The sequence below is a fragment of the Parambassis ranga genome, chromosome 6, assembly GCF_900634625.1.
Source record: "Parambassis ranga chromosome 6, fParRan2.1, whole genome shotgun sequence".
Classification (NCBI taxonomy): Eukaryota; Metazoa; Chordata; class Actinopteri; family Ambassidae; genus Parambassis; species Parambassis ranga.
In genome coordinates, this window is record NC_041027.1 from 12,387,884 (window position 1) to 12,412,780 (window position 24,897).

Below are 24,897 nucleotides of genomic sequence, written 5' to 3' on the forward strand. Positions count from 1 at the left end.
TCTCAAGAAGGAATGTGTCTGGTGTTGTTTTCTCTGACGTCTGAAAACCTTAAAAAGAAAAGGATAACATTCTGACTGAACCCGTCATTTCAGCCTGTCTAATAATGTTCCAAGGCTCGCTGCTCTGTTACAGTCTGTTTTCCTTCCAGCAGTCTGAGTCTGTAATCTTGGTCTGTGTGAGCCGCAGCGGCTCTGCTGAAGTGGGTAAAGGAGGGATCAGCTGTCATACATGCACAGCCAAGAGTTTTGATCATCCATTATAGAATGAGGCGCTTTGTCCCCTAATTGCCTCCAGCCACAGTAGCTTCTCTGCAACCTGAGCTCTCTAAGGACCTGGCTGAAGACAGCAGCAGCTCTGTTAAGAGGATGACCTCCGCAAGATGAGACGTTGTCATTTGCAACCTGAAGTTGTTAAACGGGCTTTAAAGCCAGACCTGTGTAATCAAGTCTGCATAAGCAAAAAACTGATGTCTGATACAGGCTGAACTCTTAAAGCTTAGCAAGTGAGTGTCATCTCCAAATTGTGAAGACAGAATAGGACAAATTTTTAATAATAGTTTACGCACCAAGCGGCCAGAACATTAAAACAGTATTTTGTTTTCAGGACACCTGTCAGTGGGTGGCAGCAAGTGAACATTTTGTCCTCAGACTTGATGCAGAAAGTGTATCATGAGTGACAAGGACAATGGCAAGGACTATGTTGTGATGGGTAGGTGATTATCTCCAAAACTGCACCTTGTGGGGTGTTTCTGGTTCAGCATCGGTCCAAAATGGTCCAAGGACAGAGACGTGGGCAGCCAAGGCTCACTGATGCACACGAAGAGAAGCTGTAGGTCAAACTGCTGAAAAAAGTTCCAGCTGGTGGCATCATGAGTCAGACGACAGTGTGTTGTGTAGCTGTAGACCTCACCCCTGTCCACTGCTGAAAGTGCCTAGAGTGGACACATTAGAACCACAACACACCTTCAGTGATCTAGCAGAGTCCACGATTTGATGGGTTGTAACTGTTTTGACTGCAAAATGCTGGAGGTAAATGGTGTCATTTGATTTTAAATATCTGCACACACTGATGGAATCTCCCTCTCTGAAGTATGAGCTCTCTCTTTCTCTCTCTCTCCTTCTTCTCCATCGCCACCCATTGTTGTCGGCTCCGAGCGGCGCCTCTCACCTTTCCTGCAGAGCATTCAGCAGCTGGCCATATGAACGGCAGCACCGCTCTATGACCGGCCAAACTGAGCTGAATAATTCAAAGGGAACTTTGTGTTTGTGTGTGCGCGCTTCAGTGAACACCACCTCACCACAAAAAAAAGAAAAACACACACACAAAAAAAACTCTGGGTGTGTATTGTATTATGTGTATAATGTTAGTGGGTGGGATATTAGTGTGTGTAACAGCCCCTCATCCCTCCTCCTGATCATGAGTGCACGACTGTATTGGTGACACCAGCTCTTGAGGACAAGCCGGAGCACTTTGCAGCCCCCCAGCCATGCCTGGGTTTCACCTGAGAAGCCTGGTAAGCTATATTACACTGAAATGAGCTCTCACTGCTTCCCCCCCAGGGCGCAAAGCTATACAACCGCATTTAGGAAGACCTAAAGATAAGACTGCACCACTGTTTAAAATCTAAGCTGCATGAAGAAGCTGTTGTTTGCTCTTAAAAAAAAGACAAAGGAGTGTTTGCTGCAGCCAGGATTGAAGGATTTAAAGCCACTTTGCATGAATTTTGGCTCATTTGCATTGTCTGAATCAATTCAAAAAAATTAGGTCAGCTGTGACTAAACTATGTCTGACCTGGATGTCTTTAAGCTGAGGTTCAGGGACTGAAAGTGTGAAACCTGCTCTTAATGCTGACAGACTGAGCCAAGGACCTGGTTTCACTGAGTTTGACAGACATGCTACTCAACCTGCTGCTCTTAAATGTCCTGTGAAATCATTCCTTTTAGTGTTTTTTTTTTACTCTTTAGGTGTTTTAAGCTCTGGAAAACTGAAAGCCATGCCACCACTTAAGTCCCAAGGTAAAACAAAAGCCATGAAACAGAAGGCAGAGGCCAAAAGGAAAGAAAATCAGCTGAAAAATGTGAGGCAGAAAGCACCTCTGTCCTCTCAGGTGCCTAATGAGAAGCAAAAAAGAAGAGGGAATTCACCAACTCTCAAGGATGGAAAGCCCCCTGAAGTGAAGAGCAATAAAGCGGGGCAAGGCAGGAAGAGAAGTTCAGAACAGAAGGAACCAGAGAAACAAGTAGGAAAAGGTAGATCACAGTCTCAAGATAGTAAGTCTACAAGAAGTATAAACAAGACCCCAAACCCTCCACTGAAAGCATCCCCAACCAGTCAGGGGAGAAACAACAACAACAAGGTCCCGAACAAGACTGAAGGCAAGAGAAGTGACAAGGTGACAGAAAGTGAGGAGGAGGAGGAATCAGAGAGCTCTGCAGGGAGCTCAGAGGAGGCCACAGAGGAGGAAACTAGTGACAATGAGAAGGAGGAGGAGGAGCAGGAGAGTAATGAACAGCCAGCTGAGACGCAGGAGAGTGAGGAGAGCAGCGAGGAGGTTGAGGCGTCAGATACTCAAAAAGATACAGCACGGTCAGCAGACGAGGAATCGGACAAAGAGGAAGCCGACAGGAGTGAGTCTGAGGCAGAAGCTGCTGCTCCCAGTGAAGAAGCAGAAAAGGAGGACGAAGAGGAAGTGTCTGAGGCCACTGTCAGCGATGAAGAGAAGGAGATAACCCAGGAGGAAAAGCTACCCGCAGATAAAGCCTGCAGAAGACACAGACAGACTCCACGTCCCACAAAGCCAGCACAAGAACCGAGGACCAAGATGTTTAAAAAAACAAAGGCAGATAAGCAGGCAGAAAAGGCAGAGAAACAAAGAGCTAAAGCAGAGAAGCAGAGGTTAGAGAAGGAAGCCAAACAAAAAGCCAAGGAAGAAAAGAAGAAGAAGAAGAAGAAGCCAGAGAAAGATTCTGCAGCAGAGGAGGTTCAACCAACTGAAAAAACAAAAGGCAAGCAAACAGAGAAAGACTCTCCTGTGGAGGCTGATCCAGATGAGGAAGGGGGGGAGGAAGCTGAACCGACACTGACCACAGCCATCAAAGGCCAAAACCGATTAATGCTTCTCAAAGCCAAAGGTAAGGACCTCAAAGCCATTCTGGAGCCTGAGGAGCAGCAGGACGATGGAAGTGTCTCCAAAGGGCAGCCACAGAAATTGCTCTTGGGGAAAGTAAAGGTGGCATCTCTCCCACACAAAGCAAGCAAGACTTTAACAAAACCCAATAAGGATACACCAGAGATTGATGCAGAGGATGAGGCATCCAGCAAATCAAAAGAACATTTGATAGCACGGAGAAAAGGTGTGACAACTCTCCGCAGAGTGTCCGGTTGGATTCAAAAGAAAATGCCACGAGGATTAAACCTGAGAAAGAAGCTCAGTGCTTGGACCAAAGCCATCGGTGTCTCCCACTGGCTCTCTGTTCGGGCAATAAAACAAAAACAAACCCCCAAAAAATCTAAGGGCAATATCTTCAAACAGAGGATGGCAATGAGAGTTGCTGGTAAAAGTACCCTAGCCAGTAAGAAGAACCAGCGCTCCAGTGAGGACAAAAAGGGAAACACAGGGGAGGGAGCAGTGGAAGCAGCCTCATCTGGAGAGAAAGACATAGAGGCCAAATACGCTGTGGTACTCCCCAGGATGAACAAACTAGGCAAGGCAAAGATGGCTGAGGCACCTCAAGCAGCTCCTGGAACTTCTACTCCGTCAGGTCCACCAGGAGAACCCACTACCTCAGTGCCCAAACCCCCAAAGCCAGGTGCCAAGCTTGTACTCCCCGTAAAACCAGATCTCAGCCTCCTGAAGTCCATCAAGAAGCCTTTGCCAGGAGGCTTAACATCAGGTGGAGATGTGGCAGAGAGAAGTCCAGCAGCACCCAGTGGTGCACCTGATGGATCATCCACCCCTGAGGATAGAAATGGAAGAGCTGCCATATCTGTCAATCAAGATGGAGGCAGTATCCTCCAGGCTGCAAGAGGGAAGCTGAACCCCTGCCAGATCAACCTGACCAAGATGTCCTTGTCAGGGGGAACAACAAGGCCCAAAGGACCAGAGCCAGAGAGACAGGGTGCAGTTGGGATATCCAGGTCCACTGCGCAGCCCTTTCCAAATGGGGAGGGAGATGTAGCCATGCCAGGGGTTCGTTCTTTGTATGAAGAAGAAGTAGACAGGGAAGTGGCCCAGCTGATGGGTGAAGGGGGTGCATATACTGTCACCCAGCCAGAGGTGCACTGGACTGGGAACCCACGGATGAGTGGAGACCCTCAAGTAAGTGTCACAGTTTTGGTGATGGACTAGTTACAAAGTGAATGGTCAGCTTGTCTTTGTTTATGTGTGCTGCAGGACTGGCTGCGTGGTGGGAACCTCCTGCCACATCAGACAGTGGAGAAGCTCACCAAGTGGACAGTTTATGATGATGGAGGCCAACCCAGGACCATTCCAGCCCACAATGGCCGGGGACCATGGGAATCAGAAGATCCAACCCAGGAGATGCTGGAGAGTCGACTCATTAGCACACAGGTAAAGTTTAATAACAAGACTGATGGTCCCAAACATGTGCAACTGTTGGAGACTCATAAACTATGATAGGTCCTCTGTATGTGTGCATGAACATGCCCAACAATAGTAACCGAGTTCACTTCACATGCCACCAAAAACCAGCTTTGACCGACTGTGGATGGACTCTAAAAGAACACCAAGATATCAGAAACCAAAAAGAGGTCCTGAAAATACAAATCTGCTCCAGATAATCCTCGAAAATCTTTGTCAGTGGTTTATGGGTCTCCAAACCGAGGTACAAACGTGGTCTTAAATTAGAAAGATTTGCAGCTGTACCCCATCAAAGAGATCGGTCATGTCAGTGTTGTTATTGTCAGTGATGCTGTTTCTTTACAGAGGCCCATCACTGCATGTTGCCTCCAAAAACTGCCTCACCTATTGTCAGTCCTTGACATGAGTTACCCGACATTGCATTGGTTATACCTTTGGATCAGATCTGAAAAGTAACTCCGTCTATGGGTTGCAGTTTCAGCATATCTGCTTCATCTCTTACTGCCAGTGTGTGCACAAAACAAAAGGGAATAAAGACTCGCTGCTGGTTTATTTATTTCCCGGTTTGTGCAAGTACAATGGAGCACAGAACACGCAGCAGGACGCTGCTATGCAGTATATCAGCTATCACGCTGCTGTAAGTGGATTGGTTACCTTCTGCAGGAAGCTTACGAGCTGAGAGGACCATTAGCACTAAAACAAAACACACCTTGAACAATTCAGGTCTCTGGAGAAGATTCAAGCTCATTATTTAGTTCAATGTTATCCAGACTAGAATATGGATGTGGAGATCAGGTAGGAGCTGAATGGAGGGAGGCTTCAGATGGAAGCTGGCGGCTGTTCTAATATCTGCTCTGGCTTTTTTTAGGTGGTGATGCCTGGCAGCAAAAGAGCTGTAGAGGTGGATGAGGTGGAGGATCTGTCCCAGCTGGAGTGAGTTCACAAACACAAAGTATTTACACTCTAACTGCACACTCACAAACTGTTTTTCTGGTGTTGTTAGAGAGGTGTGTGAGAGCTCAGTGCTTCTGAACCTGAAGAAGAGGTTTCATCGCGACTCCATTTATGTGAGTTTCATTAGCACTCAACTCTGGTACTCTACAAAATGGATCCAAACAGCACATTCATGTCAAGATCTTCCAAATATCCTTGCGTTGGTCTATTTATTCTGTGTTTTTTTACAGACTTACATCGGAAATATGCTTCTGTCCATCAACCCCTTCAAATCTTTGAACATTTACACCGATGAGCTGAGGCAGACATACCAGAGCAAAGAGCAGCACAGAAACCCTCCGTGAGCAGATGTTCCTCACACTGATGAAGCCAATGGTCTCTACAAACTCTTTGTTTTTGATGCTTTGTTGTTCTCTGCTCCAGGCACGTGTACGCCATCGCTGACGCAGCCTTCAGCCTGTCTCAGTCCACCACACAGGAGCAGTGCATCATCATCAGGTACTGACTCTGTGCACAGCAGCTGTTTATTTCTGTATTCTTTAGGATGGATCACCATGACTGACTATCTTTAATCTGCTTTGCTTTTTGTGCAGTGGCCAGAGTGGCTCAGGGAAAACTGAAGCCACCAAGCTGATAGTCCACTACCTCAGCTCCATGTATGGCAGAAATGACAACCTCCCACAGGTAACCTTTTGTGAGAGTCACAGCAAAGGGGCACCTTTCAGTCCTCCAGTCATTCTTGCTTACAATTCTTTCCTTATGCAGCCTATGGAGGTCTTTCCCATCCTAGAGAGCTTCGGGAATGCCAAGACCATCCTCAACAACAACTCCAGCCGCTTTGGCAAGTACCTCCACGTCCACATCCTCCAGTGAGTCCACCAAATGTATATTCATTTCTTGATGATTTCTTGCTCCCATCCTGATAAGAGGGGTTGCAGCTCTTTGACTAGTCTGCCGTCTCTCCTCTCGTGGCTGACAGCGGAGTTGTTGTAGGGACTTCATTGTCCAAATATCTCCTTGAGAAGTCCAGGGTTGTGTTTCAGGTGAGAAATCTGAGTGAAGTGTGCTGTGGGAATCGTACAATCGTTTGTGGAGAATCTGACTCGTGCACTCTTATCATCTCAAACTATAAGACCAAACAACTGGAAATCAATTACAGTCTGATCACTCTAAGGGTGGGGACACTGCCCAACTTTACTTAATACCAAAACTGAAGATGTTGACATTGTGAGGGTGAACATGTGTGCTTTGATTCTTAATTCCTTTTCCCAAACAAAGAATCAAATTGTTTTTTTTTACATTTAGGCCAATGAGGAGAGGAACTTCCATGTGTTCTATGAGCTGCTGGCTGGCATGAATGACTGGGATAAACAGGAACTCTACCTGCAGGGACCTGAGACCTACTCTTACCTAAATCAAGTACATTTGTTTTTTCACATTTTTGTCATTCATTAGACCTGTCTCACATGAGTTAATGTTCTGTCCTCCAGGGTGGTGCCTGTGATTTAAAGGGGAAGCAGGACAAACAGGACTTCCAGGTTTTGGTTCAATGCTTTGAGACCATCGGCCTCCATGCTGATCAGATCTCCACTATCTGGGCTATCCTCTCCTCGATCCTCCAGCTCGGCAACATCTGCTTCAGCTCATATGAGGTGTGTGTATGAGCATGTGCATGCAGGAGAGACAACGAGAGCTAGACATTGATATCATCCAATGGTTGTTTCAGAGTGAGTCCTTCGAGGTGGCTCGTATCTTCAGCGAGGCTGAGGCCAGGAGGGTTGGTTCTCTGCTGCAGATCTCCTCTGAGGCCTTGAAGACTGTCATCACGCACAGAGTCACAGTCAGTAGACCCTCCTGGACCAGTCAGACCTCTCCTGAGATATCATTAATATTTCTGCATTCATGCACATATGTGTCCTATCCACAGGAGACCACATACGATAGGATCTACTGCCCCCTGTCAGTGGAAAGTGCCATAGAATCCCGGTAAAATAATAAAAGCAAACCAACGCCATTGAGTGTTTTTTCCACTGCAGGAACTCTTCTATAGGACTGACCTATTTCTTTTTCATCTATTAAACTTAAAATCTCAGTTTGAAAGTTTTCTGCAGTTAAAATGGGAAACAGAACCTTTTTTTCTGCTACTTACTACTTGGACTTTCAAGCTGGAAAGACTGATGTTGCCTCCTCTTCCTCCTCTGCAGAGATGCCATTGCAAAGGCCTTGTACTCAGTGCTGTTTGACTGGCTGTTGGAGCAGATCAATGACTGGCTGAGTCCCACAGAGATGGACAGCACCGTGGGCGTAGTTGACATCTACGGATTTGAGGTTGACATCCATCCGGGACATGTACACTTCCAAAAGAATGGACCTGACTTCTCTCTTCCTCTCTCTTCTGTGTAGGACCTGGCAGTGAACAGCTTTGAGCAGCTGTGTATCAACTTTGCCAACGAGCAGCTGCAACATTTTGTCACCAAGGCGGTGATCTCACAGGAGCAGGTCAGCTGGCGGGTAGACCAGATCCATAAAGATGGTGTGCATTGTTTAGTTTAATCCACTTTGGGTGTCCTGCAGGAGGAGTACAGTGCAGAACACATCCAGTGGTATCCGGTGCCGCTCAAAAACTCACACTCCTGTCTGGAGCTGATCTCCTCCAGGCCACATGGCATCCTTCGCATCCTGGACGATCAGACCTGCCTCCCACAGGTCCACATACATAACATCCTTCTCTGCATCTGACCTTTTGGGACAGACAAGTATCTCACCATGAATACCATTGTTTTTAATGGGGGGGGTTCAAACAGGCCACCGACCACACCTTTCTCCAGAAGTGCCACTATCACCATGGAAACAGTCCGTACTATGCCAAGCCCAAGAACCCGTTGCCAGTCTTCACTGTTTATCACTATGCTGGAGCTGTCACCTATCAGGTATCAGGGTCAGCACGCTCCTTCACACAGCAAATGTGCCATTTCATGTTAAAACAGTAACACTATATTTTTTCAGGTCCATAATTTCCTGAATAAAAACCATGACCAGTTCAGGACAGAAGTGCTGGAGCTTTTCGCCAGAAGTCGGATAAAGGTGAACCAACTGTGTAGCCACTCATAGAGTAAACATTATACCTGACTGCAATGATCGATCACCATAATTTGCTATAATTTGTGTTCTATAAAGTGCAAGGCGAATTAAAGTGTAGATCTTATGACTTTTATCTGGTTATCAGATGGTGTCTCAGCTCTTCCAGAAGGTTCAGGACAACTACATCCAGCAGAGAGAGCTGGGCTGGAGGGGTAAAGGGCTCCGGCAGCAGCCTTCCACTGCCGCTTCACACTTCCTCCAGTCTCTGACTGAACTCACCAACCGCCTGGAGAGGTACCAACACACTGACACAGAGCTGTCATTACCAAATCTGTGCATCCCGCCCAGTGTCATTTTGAAGGGAAACTATGCCACTACATGTGTTTCAGATCAGTCAGCGGTAGTTTGTGGAGAACATGCAGTTTAGTGAACGTCATGGAAAGAAATATGAGGAGTGTGACAGTAACGTTTTCATTTGGTGTCTCTGATATATGAACAGAACCTTGTCAGAGCAAGCGATTTATTTTTGGTGAACTGTTATTATAATAAAGTGGATTTGCTGAATGTCTCTGACTAGCCTGTGTAACCTGAGTTTTTCTCTTTTAAATCTCAGATGCAAAACAACTTTCATCCGCTGTCTAAAGCCAAACTATGTCAAGGTAACACCAGCTTCAGATTTAAAACCAGCTCTGCATTGGTCGGAAATAGAGTTAAATATTCAGTCCTTTGTTTTTCTTTTTAGCATAATGTTTGACATCACATCCTGTGTCTTTTACCAGCTTCCTGGCATCTTTGATGTGGACTATGTGTCGGCCCAGCTGAGGCACGCAGGGATACTGGAGACCATCCACATCCGAAAAGAGGGGTTCCCTGTACGGATTCAGTACTCCTGCTTTATTGAGAGGTGCTGCAAATAAGTGTCCATCTGGCTTCTCACTGCCCTCCTGATCTGTTGTGTAAAAACGAATCTTCAGGTTGCATAAATGTGATTTTAATGACTCATGCGTACTGTTTCAGGTATGGGGTTCTACTGACCGAGCGGTTGAATGAGACGTCAGACAGAGAGCTGACGGTGGCTCTGCTGGACATGGTTGGTGCAGAAGAAGGACAGTATCAGCTGGGACTCACCAAGGTGTCACCACTGCACATTAATGTCACTGTGAGTCAAGCTTCAAGTGCGTCATCATGGTCGTATGTGTGTTAGGTGTTCCTAAAGGAGCTGATGTACCAGCAGCTGGAGGACAAATGGACCAGCACCCAGACGTGGGCCGCCATCACCATCCAAAGGAACATCAGAGGCTTCCTGTGCAGGAGGAACTTCAAGTTCTTCAAGCAGAAAGCTATCGTCATCCAGAGCCACATCAGAGGACACCAGGCCAGGTACACACAGAGCTTCACACAGAGGGACACAGCAGGAAGTGAGAAGGAAGGACTAGCCATTACTCCACACATTTACCCAAAGACGTGTTGGTATTATTAATATTGTTTTTGGGTGTGTTTACTTCTCAGCACACTTCTGACTACACCTGACTACACCTAACCTCAGAGGTGCTGGGTGTGGTTCAGACTTTCAGGGTTTCTGGTAGGTAGTTTGTTCAGCTGGCATGCAGACACACAGTCAAAACATAGACAACAGGGTTTGACCTCGACATGACTGTTACCTCTTGATGATGTGGGACTTTACTTTGGATGCCATTTGTGGTTAGGTGACATGAAACACTTGAAAATGTATACGTCTGGCCTTCAACATGGTGACGAGTTCCACCCCAAAAATACTGTGGGTACTCTTGAGATGCCAGACTGGAGTTTGAGGTTGAGTTGACAGTTTACACTCACAGTCGACTCCCTCGTCTTTAATGACAGAGCAGGTCAGAGAGGAAAAGCCACAGCACTGCAGCATGGGGTGTAGGCTGTGACGGAGTCTGGCACATGTGAAACACTTTGCTGCCCTCTTCCTGTCTGTAGGAAGTACTACAAGCGTCTGAGGCAGACCCTCACCCAGTTCTGGGCGGTGATGCTGATAACCAGGAACACCATCAAGAGGCGCCATTGGAGGAAGGTGAGAGAGAGAGAGAGAGAGAGAGAGAGAGAGAGAGAGAGAGAGGTTCTTGGCACTCATGAGTTTATTGTGCTATAAATCCTTGTTATGCAACACCAGCAGTTTAACTGCAGTTTAAGGAGTTGTCAGAGATAACAGCCTCCCATCCATGTTTGGGGTCAAAGTTCAACTACTTTTCTATTCCTTCTTTTTCAGTTCCTTTAAAATGGCTCTGAGCTGCCTGTGTTATGGACCCTGTAAAACTGTCACTGACAATTAATCTCTGGGAGGCCGTCTGATTGGATTCTTTTTGTCATCTTTTATTCCTCTGAATTGTGTGAACATCTGCCAATGTTTTGGCTCATATTTATGCAGAAATATAGAACTGTATGGTTGTTCTTCTGCCCTCTAGTGGACAAATATATTAGAAAATAGCTTCAATATATTAAAGAGCTGCATGTTTTTACAGAAAGAGTGTTATTCTGCCATAAAGCAGAAGTACTTTTCACCATTTCACCATCATTAAACATCGTTTCTAGATGGAAACATTCTTGCTTTATTTGATTTATTTAAGGTTTATGTCAGTGTGGCTTTAAGGCTAATGCCAATGTGACATTTTTAACCTCCAATTCTAGAAAAAAATCACATTAACGGATTGAAAATAAGCCTAAAACATCCTTTAAATTGTATTTTCTTATTTACTATGTGGAGATGAAGGCAGACGGCCAGCCTTGGATTTCATTGTATTTTCTGTGTCAGAAAAATGATAATACTTGATGATGATGTGCAGCGTGGTCTTATAGAATCACCTGGGTGTGTTCACTTTAGCATTAGCAACATTTTCCACCATAAAATCTCATTCCTAGCTTTCTTATCATGCGTTAATAATCACGTCACTTGGACACACACACGCAAACACACACACACACCCTGCCGCTTACTTACACCTCAGTCACACTCCTGCCTTGGACTTTAACCCTCTGAGTGAAATTTGAGGCAGGGCTGCATCTCTTCTTCCGTCTTCTGAGGCCTGTCTGTCAGACCTGTGCAGCTCCTCGGCTCCAACAGGTAGGCTGCTCTTATTTCTGCTTTCACGTCTGCATCAGATCAGACGGCGAACATTTATTTAACCCTGTCAGTTTATTTAACTCCAGACTTGGCTTACAGCTGGAAAAAAAAGAGGATCATGGCAGAGCGAGCTGTCTGTATCAGGTTTCACAACAGACACTTCTCTTATAGCTGCGGCGGATCATCTCTGTTTCATTTCTTTAACTAAGGAGATGTTTTTTTCTTCTTTCTTTTATCCTCGTGTGCGCTTTGCCTTCAGTTGTAGAGCTGTCAGGCTGATCGTTGTTGTTGTTTTATGAGGCTTGGACTATGATCAGTGGAGCTTCACAGGAAGGCAGCAGCTTTTCTGAATTATACAAGACATTTTTCACTCCAAGCTTCAGAGTGTGAGGCAAGATTTTATTTCCTTTATCATATTTAGGAGAGGAGCCGATGATATGATGTAATTTAAGAGGAGGTTTCCTACAGAAAGGGAGGTGTAAAGTGGTCAGTGGACTGTCACTGTAAGCTCTTTTGGTTACTTATCTAATAGGCTGGTAGACTGGTGACCAGTTTTTCCACAGAATAAAGGAGCATTACTCCCAAATTCTGTTCTTTAAAAAGCCAAAAATGGATTTCAACAGACCAAAACAAAGAGAAGCGTCTGGTTTTAACTCATTAATGTTAACATGGATGTTTGAAAGTTAATCTGTGAGTTACTCTGGACAGCATGTAAGCCTGGTTTCAATGTAAACAATGTAGACATTTGACTACATGTCATCATAACCACATTAGATTAAGCCTCTGAAACGCCTTTAAAAAATGAGTTAAAAAAAATCTGAATATCTTTGTAAATTCTGAATAAATGAGCTTTGGCCGCTCAGGTGAGGCAGAAGGTGTGTTTTTCCCTGTTTGGTTTGGAATGGTCACACGCTGAATGTGGAGGGTTGGGCAGCCTGCGTGTGTTTGTAGAAACTCATTCATTGATTTGAAGCCACGATATTTGAAAATATTTACCTGATAAATACAAACGCACACCCATGTTTAATCTGTTATCGCTGCAGCCTGTTAGTTTATATTCAGCTGAATGGAATATAAACGTATCACATAGTATAATCATATCTCGGTGATGCTGCACCTCACCGACTCCTCTCTGTAAGCTGTAAACCTCTGGAACCTTTGGAACTGCTTGGCCTGCAGTGTGAGGCGGGGCCTCGGGGATGTGGGCGTCACACAGGTATATAAGAGGGCGAGCGTCTAAGAATAGGTCTGTTTGTGCAGAGATGAGGGAGTGTATGTTGAGGTGAAGGTCGCTAACAAGTGATGACCCAGAGTGCATGTGTGTCCATTTCAGGAGTTTTACGAGAAGGGCAACACAAAGGCGGTAAAAAGGAGCAAGTCTGTCTCTCCAGGGATGGTAAGGGATTAAAATAATCTGATTTTGTCCCTCCTCTGTTTGTTTATTCTGGCTGTGATACTGTAATATTTTGTTCTCCTGTCAGGACGTGGGGATGTTGGAGATCCCTGCCGAGCTCTCTGCCAGACTCCGCAGTCCAGCAGGTAAGATTCATGAACAAAAACTGACCTATAGGATCCATCCATCCAGCTAAACATGTGGTTGTGATTCCATCTTTGTCCACCAGGGCGGCAGCATACATCGAAAGTCACAGAGGTCGCACCTCCTCAGGTGAAGGCGAGACATACGCACTCCCTGCCTCTGGATCTAGACCGATATCCATTTTCTCGCTATGCCAAGTCCATATTAAAGGTTTGTCAACTTACATGAGGATGTAAATGTCATCACTTTTAGAGCTAGCCTCAAGTGGCCTTTTGAGGAACTGCATTTTGAAGCACTTCCACCAAATTTAAAACACAATCTTATATATATATATCAATTATTATGTCAAAAAAGCACTTTGATAACCATGATGTCCTGAGATCTCTCTCGTGTTACTTTCCCTCTAGGACACATGGTGCCAGCCTCAGGGACTCCCCCTCCAGAGACCCCTCACCCCTCTGGAGCCTGAAGATGCCAGAACTGCCCTGGATATTTACAAACTGGTAATATATTAGAGCCTGCGTATGTTATCAGTTTGGATTATTTCCTTCTAATTGTCGCCCATTTTTCTGCAGATCCTGCGGTTTACAGGTGACTCAGACATGAACAGCTGGGAGGAGCAGATGTTGGGTAACTACATAGTGGAGAAAGGTCAGAACCAACCTGCCTTGAGGGATGAGATCCTGGCCCAGTTGGCCTACCACACATGGGGCCTGCCTGAGGATCAGGGCAGCCTGAGGGGCTGGCTGCTGCTGGCCTGCTGCCTCAGCGCCTTCACACCATCACCGACACTGGACAAACCACTGCTGAAGTAAGTCTGTTGAATAATCCTGCTGAAAATGTTATTTTTACCACACATATTTTTACCGAAGGCAGTAGCAATAGCTCTTTCAGACCAGCTGGGATGTGTAGCACGTCCTGGCTCGGCCTTGGGGCCTCCATCTAGATTCCAGCAGGTGCCCGTTCCAACTCATCTAGTAGCCAGTAGCCCGAAATATGGTATAAACCTCCTCCTAACACTGGGGTTTTGAGAGAAACATTAAAGTACTACTGCCTATTAATAATGTGATGTATATCAGTGTCAGCATGACTCCACCTAATCCTTCATAGGTACATGTCTGATCACGGTCCGGGGGATTTCCGTTCACTGTGCCAACACAAGCTGCTGACATCACTGCAGCTTCCTGCACCCACCGCCCGCCTCTACCCTCCCACCCAACTGGAGTGGACGTCCAACCAGAGGAAGGGAACCATGCTGCTGGATGTGCAGACCTTCAATGGTGAGACAGACTGTAAAAATTAAGCATCGACCTTGTGTAAGCACAAGCTTTGATAGCACAATCTGATTTTATCTCAGATGAGAAACTGACAACTGAAGTGGAGTCGTGGACCACCGGAGAGCAGCTGGCCTCATGGCTTCTTTATTTCAGGTACATATCTGAACATGGTGGTGCTTCTGCATGCATGCCCCTCTTTAAATCACACATTCCATGTGCTGTAATATAGGGGTGTGACGGAGGGCTTGCAGGGCTGGTCGCTGTCCCTGTTGACTGATGACGGCTGGTCTGACCTCGCCGGTTCGGACTTTGTCATGGATCTGCTGGCTGGAGCCGAAGCTGAGGTGCTGCCACCACCGGGGACGCCCTCCTCTACACACTCTGATTACCTGTTCACCAGCCAGGGAGACAGGTAGAGCATCAATCAATAGATTTTCAATGCAGGCCCCATAAAAGAATAGACTTCCAATGTGTGTACCTGATCCTCTCCAGGATGCCGGTGACAGATCTGGATGATTTCATTCCACCAGCACCGCCCATGCAAGCTCCTGGGCTGCCTGCTTATGAAGGGAGCCCCTGGGCAAGAGAATACCCACAGGAAGGTAAGCAGTACATGGGGAAATGTTAACGCATGCAGCAACAGTAGATACCAAAGCTATCTGTCATGTTTGTTTCTGCTTTAAAATTGGACACCTTACCATGAAGGTCTATGGAGACTCACTTTTGGAGCCAGCCTCAAGACTCCACCTGAGGAGCTTCCCCTGTCTCTTCCTAAACACCCAAATATGCTAAAATATATTAGTTGTTCTTCAGCTACAGCAGAACAAAGCGTTCCTTCTGTCTGCCAGCTGCTCTGAGTTTACTCTCACCCGATTGTGTTCCTAGTCACTGGCTGGAGGTCGTGTAACTGAGACTGTTTTGAACTCGGACACAAAGTGATTTGCATTGTCTGAACTCAGGGGTGGATTACCAACCAGCTCCTCGAAGACGCCTCCAACCTTCAGAGCTTATATAGTGTGTTTTACTTAAAGAGATTCAATTAATGAGACATTTTAGGTGAGATTCATTATACACCTAAAAGCTTATAGACAGGTTTACACACTTCACTAGAGCATGCTAGTCATCATGAGACTCATTGGACCCCTGTTCTTGTAAATCTGGCTCACTAAAATGGCTAAACGAATCATCGACCCCGATTACAAAGCAACAATTTAGTCAGATTAATGTGATAAATGTGTGCAAAATGTTGTATTCATGCTTTTATTTTGAAAGTCTATGGTGTTAGTATGTTGTGTAGCAGTCACAATTGTTAATGTTTGAGTACCTGTCTGCAGGTCGTCGTCGACAGATGGACGCCTACGTTGACGACTTGTTTGACCCTGTGCTGGACCAAGGACCTCCGGTCAGTGATGCCATCAGTTCATGTTATTACTTAAACTGTAATTAAAGTCAGGCTGAATGTGCCTGGCTCTACAGTGTATGGAGTGTGCCGGCTCTTGGTGGATTGTGTATCTCTTGGTTGTATCTTGTTACTTAGTGCGTGAAGTCACTGTTTCCTTCTGTCTTTCCAGTAAGCGTGCTGCTGTATGCGGCTCACTCACAATGTAATGCACGACTCATTTGTGTGTGTGTGTGTAGGACATGGAAAGAGTAGCCTTGCTGAACCGAAGGATGAGGGGAGGAGGAGGGATTGGACCCATGCAGCCTGGCATGTATGGAGCAGGTAAGAAAACAGGTCATCCACACAATAGAGGTTCTTGCACAGTTGCACAACTGTAACTTGTTTGTGACAAGGCTGTAGGCCTTCACTAACAAAATGGGTATTTTCACTTTTTAGGTTTTATTTGGAAATTAGATATCACAAATAAGTGAGCTGAATGTTGTGTTTTTTCAGGTATGCCTATGACAATGCCGAGCTATCCTATGGGTAAGTACTGAAACATCATTTCAGAATTTATAAAGATGTGTGAGGGTCAATAATCAGTGATCAAATATACTATTATCACTGCAGGAGGCTATGGTGCAACTCCCATGATGCCAACAATGACAGCTATGCCAACCATGCCAGGTAATGTTAAGACATCTGTTTCATTTATCACTGTGCATTGTCTGTGACATGTGTAATGTGACTTTATCGTCCACTCTCAGCCATGATGATGCCTCAGGCCCCCATTGCTGCTCCTTCAGTCGCTGATCCCATGCAGATGGCAGCAACACAGCAGGCTCTGATCAACCAGCAAGCCCTTGTTTTGGTCAGAATCATGACCGCCATCTTGTTCTTCTTATGTGCACGGTGTATATTCCAATGTTCACGTCTTGAGTCTGTATTTTTCTTTCCATTCATCCAGGCCCAGCAGATGACCATGCAGGCCATGAGTCTGTCCCAGCAGCAGACACAGGAGCAGCAGAAGAAGCAGGAGCAGCAGAGGAAAAGGGAGGAGGAGAGGAAGAGGGAGGAGGAGAGGCTGCGGAGACGTCAGTCAGAGAGGCGCTCCAGGGATCGCTCACGCTCTCCATCACCACGGTCTCCCTCGCCGCCACCCGCCCGGCCCAAAGCAACTGCACCTAAACGCAGCTCCAGCCGCAAGAAGCCTCAGCCAGTGGTAATTTTATTGGGTCTTAAGGTTAATTTTCCACCTCTGTATTATCATCACACCCTCATCTTTGGTAACATGTTGTCCATTATTATGACAGCCAGAAAGTGAAGAGGACTCAGAAGTGGATCCAGAGGATCTGCAGTCTTTCAGTGATAAGCAGGAATACTTCCAGAAGTTGGGTGAGCTTTCTGCAGAAAACTAATCCAGAAGACTAAAAACATGGTGCTTACATGTTCAGGTCATTTTTTTTCTCAGTCCTCACCATCTTTTTCCTCCACTGTCCTCTAGGCGCTCATTCCCAAAGAAAATCCAAACCCCCAAAGCAACAGCCAGCCCCTTCCAGCCCACCCAGGCGGCGGGAGCCCTCGCCTCCATCACCTCGTCAATCACCACCACCAGTAGCACCAAAGCCTAAGGGTAGGTTCTGGATTGTTGGAGCTGTTTTGGTGGCACTTGAAGCATCCAGAGTTTTTCAGGCAGGGTGGTGGTGATGTGATGTTGTAGCTCTGCTGTGCAAAGTGAATGTTGCTTGGGTTTCAGCTTCTGCTTGTTTTTTTTCCCCTACAGTGAAGCGTCCAAAACCCCCTCCAGCTAAAGCACAGAACCCACCAAAAGAACCACCGGTCCCAAATCCTCTCGCTGAGTCCCGACCTAAACCCACCTCACACATTCGGGACATCATCAAAATGTACAACAGCCAACCAAAACCAGAACCCAAACCCTTCCAGCCTGTCAGGTCAGTTCGAACCCTCCATCCTGTCCTGTGTATCATCTCAACAGGCACATTTATTGTAGAAGACCTCTGTGGTTCCGTTAAACATAGTGTTGTCACATAAGTGTTGGCCTTATTTACTGTTTTGATTCTCACAGAGCTCCTGCAAAGTCATTTTTAAGGAAGACCGACCCCAAACAGGAAGCTCTGGAAAAACTCAAAAACGTTAGCCCAATGCCACAAAAGAAGGTCAGAAACCTGCCACCTCAAATAAAATGAAAATCTTTGTAACTAACTGTTGAGATTAAATGTACATTTTCTCTGTTCTTCCTGCATCCTGTACCGAAGCCTTCCTCTCCGCAGCCCTCTCCTCTGAACACCTCAGGTCCTAGAGTCATCTCTAACAAAATGAGGGAGAGGCAGCGCTCGCTGGACGACCTCTTCGGCTCCCAGCGCTCCAAGCAACCGCCACCACCTCCACCTGAATTGCTGCCACCTCCTCCACAACCAGCGCCCATCCTCGACGACATTCCTGACCCGCCGCCCATGGCTGCTCCGTTTCTCAGTGGGTATTTTTTCCAGACTTTGAAATGACATTCGTAAAAACATGCGTACCAATCAACAGTCTTCATTCTCTTTTTAACAAGATGCCAGCCCGATGCTCGATGATGAAGGCATTCAGTCCCAGCTCCACCGCTTCTCTGCTGGAGTTTACTTCTCTTACTACAACATGCCAGGAAAAATGTTCCTGCGAAAAGAAGTAAGATATGCACACACACAGGAGACGAAATCTGACAGATAATTGTGGTTTTGGGAATGATGGTATGTCCGACAAGAGTATGTTCCAGTTGGAAAACCATGATTATGTTAGCTATTGTTAGCATTACAGCTTCATTTGTCAAGTTTCTATCAATAGAAGAAAAAGTAGAGTATACAATAGAGAATACAGTGTGTGCGTTACCCATTGACAGTAAAAACTATGGACAGAGCTTCCGTGACGTCACCCGTTTGTTTCTGAAGAACCGTTTTGAGGCTCGGTGGGAGGTTCCGTGACGTGATGACCGCCGCCATGTTGGCAAAGGATATGGACAAAGAGGGGGAGCACGAGCGGGGTTTAGGGGGGCGGGCGATCATGGAAGCAGGAAACTCACACTGTGATACGTCAACTGTCTGTCACTCAAGCGGCAACGCCCATAATTAGGCGTAATTTTAAGTCCGAATACAATTGAAACGAGTGAGTTGTAAAAAAATTCACCCCCCGTACAATCGACACTAGAAGAGAACCTATCATCTGAGACCAGAGTGGTTTTTTGTACCAGGCTGTAAACATGTTCTTTTCTGCTGTGAAGTCGGCCATTTTAACATGGGAGTCTATGGGAAATTACTCGCTTTTGGAGCCAGCCCCCAGCTGTTGCGGTGTGAATTACAAGTTTTGACACTTCCGCATGGGCTTCAACTTTGAGCCCTGAAGGTTGCCGCTTGGTGTTACCGCAGCTTTTACTATTTTTAAATCATAGGGCGGCCATCTTGGATTTTGAGTTTAGATCCATCCATCTGACATGCTTTAGGGGGAAAATGCTGAAATTAAATGATAGGGCCATTTTCAGACTGACTGAAATGTGCATACACTTTATTAACCTCAAACATTATGTGCAGGTGTTTTACCCCAGAGAGGTGTTCAACCGGCCGTATATCCTCAACCTGTTGTGTGAACAGGTCAGTGTATTCACATGTTCAGACTAATGTTGTGCAGATGTCAGATTTTGACTTTGTATGATATGTTGTCTTCAGATAATGAGGGACACGTACTCTGACACCTGTGTGAGGATCAGCAGAGAGGAGAGGAGGAAGATGAAGGATCTGCTTGGTGAGTTTTCACAACTGGACCCGTCAGTTTTTGATATTCTACACTGTTTATCACTGAATTACATCTTTTTTTTACATCCCACGTAGCAAATTTTAACGTGGGAACGAGTATAAGCACCATCCAGGATGACAGCATGAAGAAGAGGATTGTCATTGCAGCCCGAGACAACTGGGAGAACTATTTTACTCGTCTCTTCCCAGTGACGGTGTGCATGGTTCATTTACATTACAACATTTAAAGGACATTTAACATTAAATAAACAATTCTACAATGAAAAATGTACAATTCTTTTACTGTGATCATAGATAATCATAGGTGTCTGTTTATTGTGTGCAGCTTGAGAGTGGGGACGCTCAGGTTCTTGGTGTGTCTCACCGTGGGATTCGTCTTCTGAAGATGGAGAGAGCATCGGGCATCAACTCCAAACATCTCCGACTGCTCAAAAGCTACAGGTAGACCTCAAGTCTGCAGCACATGCAACAGATAGCTGCTAGACCGGATAGCATTTATTTGGCTTAACTCTGGTCTGCATGGTTGTAGCTTTGCTGAGCTGCTGTCAGTCAACCTGCGGGATGCAGACAAAGTGGAACTGGAGCTAATAAGAGAAAACCTGGTGCTACGGTCTTCCAGAGCACCTCAGATTACAGCAATGATCAGATTATTCCTCCAAGAACTCATCAAGGTATGATAGTGTATATGTTAAAGGAAGTACCACACAGCTCTGTTTTAGTTCCACTCTTATTTACTCTTTAAAACCCATTTGAAACTTTCCCTTCTATGCTGATGATACCATTATATGCTTGCAGTATGTTAAATGTAGCACCGGGGACTGAACACAAACTCTCCTGCTCCATATATCACCATTCCCCTGTCCTCTTGTTTCCCAGGACTCAGGCCATGTAGTAGTTTTGAAGAGTTTTGTAACAGATGACAAGAGTCTGCTCAGCTTTAACAAGGGTGACATCATCAAACTGCTGCCAGTGGACGGACTCCAGACCGGTGAGGCCACGTGGTGGAAGTGCACAGGTGGACTGTTTACATCTGCATCTGTCATATGTTCTGTGTTTTACCAGGTTGGCGCTTCGGCACCACGGGAGGACGTTCTGGTCTTTTCCCTGAGGACCTCACCCAGCCATCTGCTGCTCCAGACTACCACTGCCTCCACCTACACCGAAGAGACACCAGGAGAAAAAGCATGAGGAACACAAAATCTGCCAACCCACCCAGGGCTCCCGTCAGCAAACAAATGGCCATCAGTCCACCCAGAAGTCCCATCGGCAGACAAATGGCCGTCAGTCCACCCAGGGCTCCTGTCAGTAGACAAATGGGCAGTGTGGACTCAGAGCGGCCCAGCAGAGAGGCCTCGATCCCCGGCTCACTACAGAGATCGGCGCAGGGCTCCATTCAGACCTCAGTCCACGACTTTGAGACCCGCTCAGCCATGGCTGACTTTGCCATGAAATACTTCAGGTGTGATAGAATGCTACTTAATATTATGAATGATCACATATAGAATGATAAAGCTAATAATTCTGGGCTACCTTTAAAGAGTGGGGACTACCGGTCTGCCTGTCACTGGAAGGAATTTTGCTGAGGCGGTTCAACACACACAGGTAAGAAACCACAATCCCTCCCAAGACAATGTGCAGTAATCTGCGTCTGAAATCCAGGAATCATTGGGTTATATTTTCCTCCAGGCTCCCATCCAGGAGTCTCTCATTCTCTACAACGACCCCGAAATCAGCGATCAATCTGTCCAGTGTTTCACGAGTGAGTGCATCCACCCTTGTTTTTACTCACTGTTTCAATTCTCCCTCCATCATTCACCCGTTCATCTGCTTCCTCCAGTTCTGATGCAGTTCATGGGTGACATGCCAATGAAGAAGAATTACAGCCAGCCAGACTGCCTGAGAGACATCCTGCTGGTCAGTGCTCAGTCAAACAGTGCATCTGGACTTTAATGGGTTTTAAATAATGTGTTTTGTCTGTTACAATCAGTTGGGGAAGGAAAAGGAGATGCTGAGAGATGAGGTCTACTGCCAGGTCATCAAGCAAACCACCAACAACCCAAATACGTAAGTCTTCATCATTGATTGAAGGGATAATATAGGTTTCTTGAACTGTGAGTGTGTGTGTATTTTCTGTATTTCCACATAAACACAGTCTGCTTCGGTGATTTTATACTCTACGGCTGACAGTTTTTGAGCATTTGTGAAGCTTAAAGGGGGCTAATGTGAAGTCTGACAGCTCACCTTACTGCATCATCCTTCCATCTTTGCAGATCCAGCTGCACCTTCGGCTGGCGGCTGCTCATCCTGATGTCCGGCTTCTTCCCCTGCTCTAGTACCCTGCAACCCTACATCTCACACCACCTCCATGACATCTCACAGGATTATAAGCACTCGTACCAAGGTAGAAATCAATTACCGTAACGCACAGAAGGGTCAATTAAATAATCGTCTAGCTTGTTCATGCGCATGTTCTTTGCCTCAGAGGCGGCAAACGTGTGTCAGGATAACCTCCAGCGCACTCTCAGTTTTGGTGGTCGCCGCAACATCCCCTCACACGTGGAGATGGAAGCTCTTCTGGTAAGTTTACCCCTCGAGCAAAAAAAAAAAAAAAGTTTATTCACAGCTTTTACAGATCATCTCACTGTGAGCGTGTTTTGCAGGCCGGCAAAACGTCTCGGCAGATTCCAATCCAGCTGCCAGGAGGAGCAGAGTTCCCTGTTAAGATCCGCAGCTTCAGTGTAAATGATTATTTACCAAAACTCTTACATATGAATGAAGGTATCAGCTGTTTATTTAATGGTTGTATCATCCTTCAGATGTCAGCAGATGTCATAACAGAGATAAGTGAAGGAATGGGCATCTCACAAGTTGGCGAAATAAAAGAGTTCGCCATCATCGCCCAGCGACTTCAAGGTAGATAAATAAAGTCAAGTGGATCAAATAATATGATTTACACTCTAATAAGTAAGTTGCTAAGAGACCTTGCACCTCCTCCTCACTCCTCCCCTCTCTCAGACGGGATGGTGCGCCCCCTCCATGCTGAGGAGTACCTGTTTGACTTCCTGCTGGACGATGGCTCCATCTCCTTGTCCCTGAGGAGAGTGATCTGGACCAGGCCTCTTTCCTTCAACAATGACCTCTATGTGGATTTCCACTACCAGCAGGTGACAAGATAACTTCACTTCACAGCCAATAACAAAAGGACGTTTTTTTTTTCTATCTAGCTGATTGTGTTTGTGCAGATTCTGGGTGACTACCTGAGCGGGCAGCTGATGCTTCCTCCTGCCTCATCAGTCCAGCAGATAGCAGAGCTGTCAGCCCTGCAGCATCTGGCTCTGGGTCTGAAGAACCAGCCCTCTCTGTGAGTCGCACATACTGAGATACAACAGATTTGTGTGAAATATGAAGAACTTTGATGTGTGATTTCTAGGTGTGATGTAAAGCATAGTGGTGTCTAATGTTTGATGGGTCAAGCGTCCCAACCCTCAGTTTCTTTGTTTCTTCTTTGAGGCCGGAGATGAAGCAGTATCTGCCGTCCCAGGATGGACTCAGCAGTAAAGCTGGTGAGATCCACTCCTTCTGCCAGGGTCAGATAGCCGCCATGCAGTCCCTCAGTCGCAAAGATGCTAAAACACGATTTATAGGTGGGTTGCACCTCTTTTCTGCATCTCCTCTGTTGCTCCTCTCTTCTGATACTTACGGTATTTGCCTAAATCCTGTCTCTCAGAGTTTCTGAGCACCCTGCCTCAATTTGGCTCCAACCTCTTCTTGGCTCAGAAGGTGAGCCAGCGTGGTTGTCCCTCCCCCTGTGTTGTCAGCATCAGCCAGCAGGGGGTGCTGTTCATTCATCCTAAAACACAGGTACTACACCTTCATCAAGATACTCAATAGAGAGGATACGAACCAGTAATGACAGATAGAATGCAACGCTCAGCCACTTCATGATTTATGACTCTATCTGCTGCAGGAGCAAGTGTTTCGGATTCTTCTGGCTGATATTCAGTCCATGCGCACCAACCGCTCCAAGAAACAGGGCAAAGTGCCATCTGTGGACATCAACTATGGCAATCCAAGGAATCCCACAAAAATCACCATTCATGTCAAACAGGTAAACGAAACACCTCCTGGTGCAGTTTTGATTGAAAGATGCGCTCGTTCACGCCTCCTTTTATCCGTTTTTGTCTCTGTTTCAGGCTAAGCAGCTGTGCCACACCCTTGCTCTTGTGATGGAAGAGTTGGTCCGACCACCAGTCAACAGCTCCATTTCAAATCGCACATAGACATTCAGCGTTCAGATGAGGATGTTTTGTGTTAATTTATCTTTATTTTCTGTGGAACTCCTTTAATAATTTATCACTGATTAAACAGACACATGCAGATGTGATGCTGATGTTCTCTACAGTTCTATAAGAGAGGAAATGATGCACACAGTCAATTAATGCAGAAAGAACATAGGAGTAAATCAAAGCTTTGAGATGGGATGTATCACTTTACAATTCTATGAATCACTGTCAGAAAATAAGGTGGTTTACCATTAAAGGAAGTAAATGCCCACTGATATCATGTAAAGTACTTAAATAACTTATATACATGAGAAACACGTCAAGCCAGCTGCATGAAGATTGAAGATTCGCAACTATACGAGGTAATACGGTAAGGGTGCTGCAGGAAGAGAGTGAAGACAAGTCTGTATTTCAGTAAAAACTAATCATCACAATACCAAATGAATGAAAAATAAATATTAGCACAAGATGCAACATGGAACTCTCAACACACTAGCATTCCTGATATTTTTATTTTTTTATAACAGCAAAATTAGAGGACAATTCATCTAAAATGCACATATTGGATATTTTAAAACAGCCATCACATAAATAAATATCAAATTACTATATATATATATATATTTCTGTTTTTGATGACAAACAATGGAAATGAAATTTAAAAACACTGAGAGGCCTCACCTGGAGGACCTGTCTGCTGGTTGACAGAGGGGATTCAAAATATTTGATCCTGAATGTGTCCTGGATATTTAGAAATCAGACACGGCTGTTCTCCAAATGTCCACTAGATGTCAGTCTTCTATCAGCACTGCAGTGATCAGAATGAACCTTTTTTAAAGGGATAACGGTGGCTCGAGTCACCTACCACATG

General features: G+C 45.7%; 1 protein-coding gene across 1 annotated transcript; it reads left to right on the forward strand.

Moving 5' to 3' along the window:
- Window positions 1-669: 669 nt before the first annotated feature.
- Window positions 670-24,561, forward strand: myo15b (myosin XVB). Its single transcript, XM_028408778.1, has 68 exons — window positions 670-709; window positions 1,966-4,319; window positions 4,395-4,571; window positions 5,470-5,534; window positions 5,605-5,668; window positions 5,786-5,895; window positions 5,979-6,053; window positions 6,149-6,239; window positions 6,321-6,424; window positions 6,535-6,598; window positions 6,861-6,974; window positions 7,046-7,207; window positions 7,282-7,395; window positions 7,483-7,541; window positions 7,760-7,883; window positions 7,959-8,054; window positions 8,130-8,261; window positions 8,360-8,485; window positions 8,562-8,639; window positions 8,782-8,930; window positions 9,250-9,295; window positions 9,416-9,540; window positions 9,654-9,795; window positions 9,841-10,016; window positions 10,602-10,695; window positions 11,671-11,742; window positions 13,076-13,138; window positions 13,224-13,281; window positions 13,365-13,489; window positions 13,687-13,782; window positions 13,855-14,090; window positions 14,390-14,559; window positions 14,637-14,709; window positions 14,786-14,968; window positions 15,049-15,158; window positions 15,891-15,958; window positions 16,195-16,279; window positions 16,451-16,483; window positions 16,568-16,624; window positions 16,705-16,808; window positions 16,905-17,159; window positions 17,251-17,332; window positions 17,442-17,570; window positions 17,721-17,889; window positions 18,024-18,114; window positions 18,214-18,400; window positions 18,528-18,625; window positions 19,522-19,581; window positions 19,657-19,754; window positions 19,841-19,946; window positions 20,075-20,184; window positions 20,273-20,414; window positions 20,620-20,758; window positions 20,806-21,202; window positions 21,282-21,345; window positions 21,430-21,502; window positions 21,581-21,657; window positions 21,731-21,807; window positions 22,014-22,144; window positions 22,226-22,320; window positions 22,404-22,481; window positions 22,560-22,656; window positions 22,759-22,907; window positions 22,986-23,104; window positions 23,254-23,387; window positions 23,471-23,604; window positions 23,711-23,851; window positions 23,937-24,561. The coding sequence occupies exons 1-68, from the start codon at window positions 670-672 to the stop codon at window positions 24,021-24,023; spliced, it is 9,933 nt and encodes a 3,310-aa protein (XP_028264579.1). The 3' UTR covers window positions 24,024-24,561.
- Window positions 24,562-24,897: the final 336 nt, after the last annotated feature.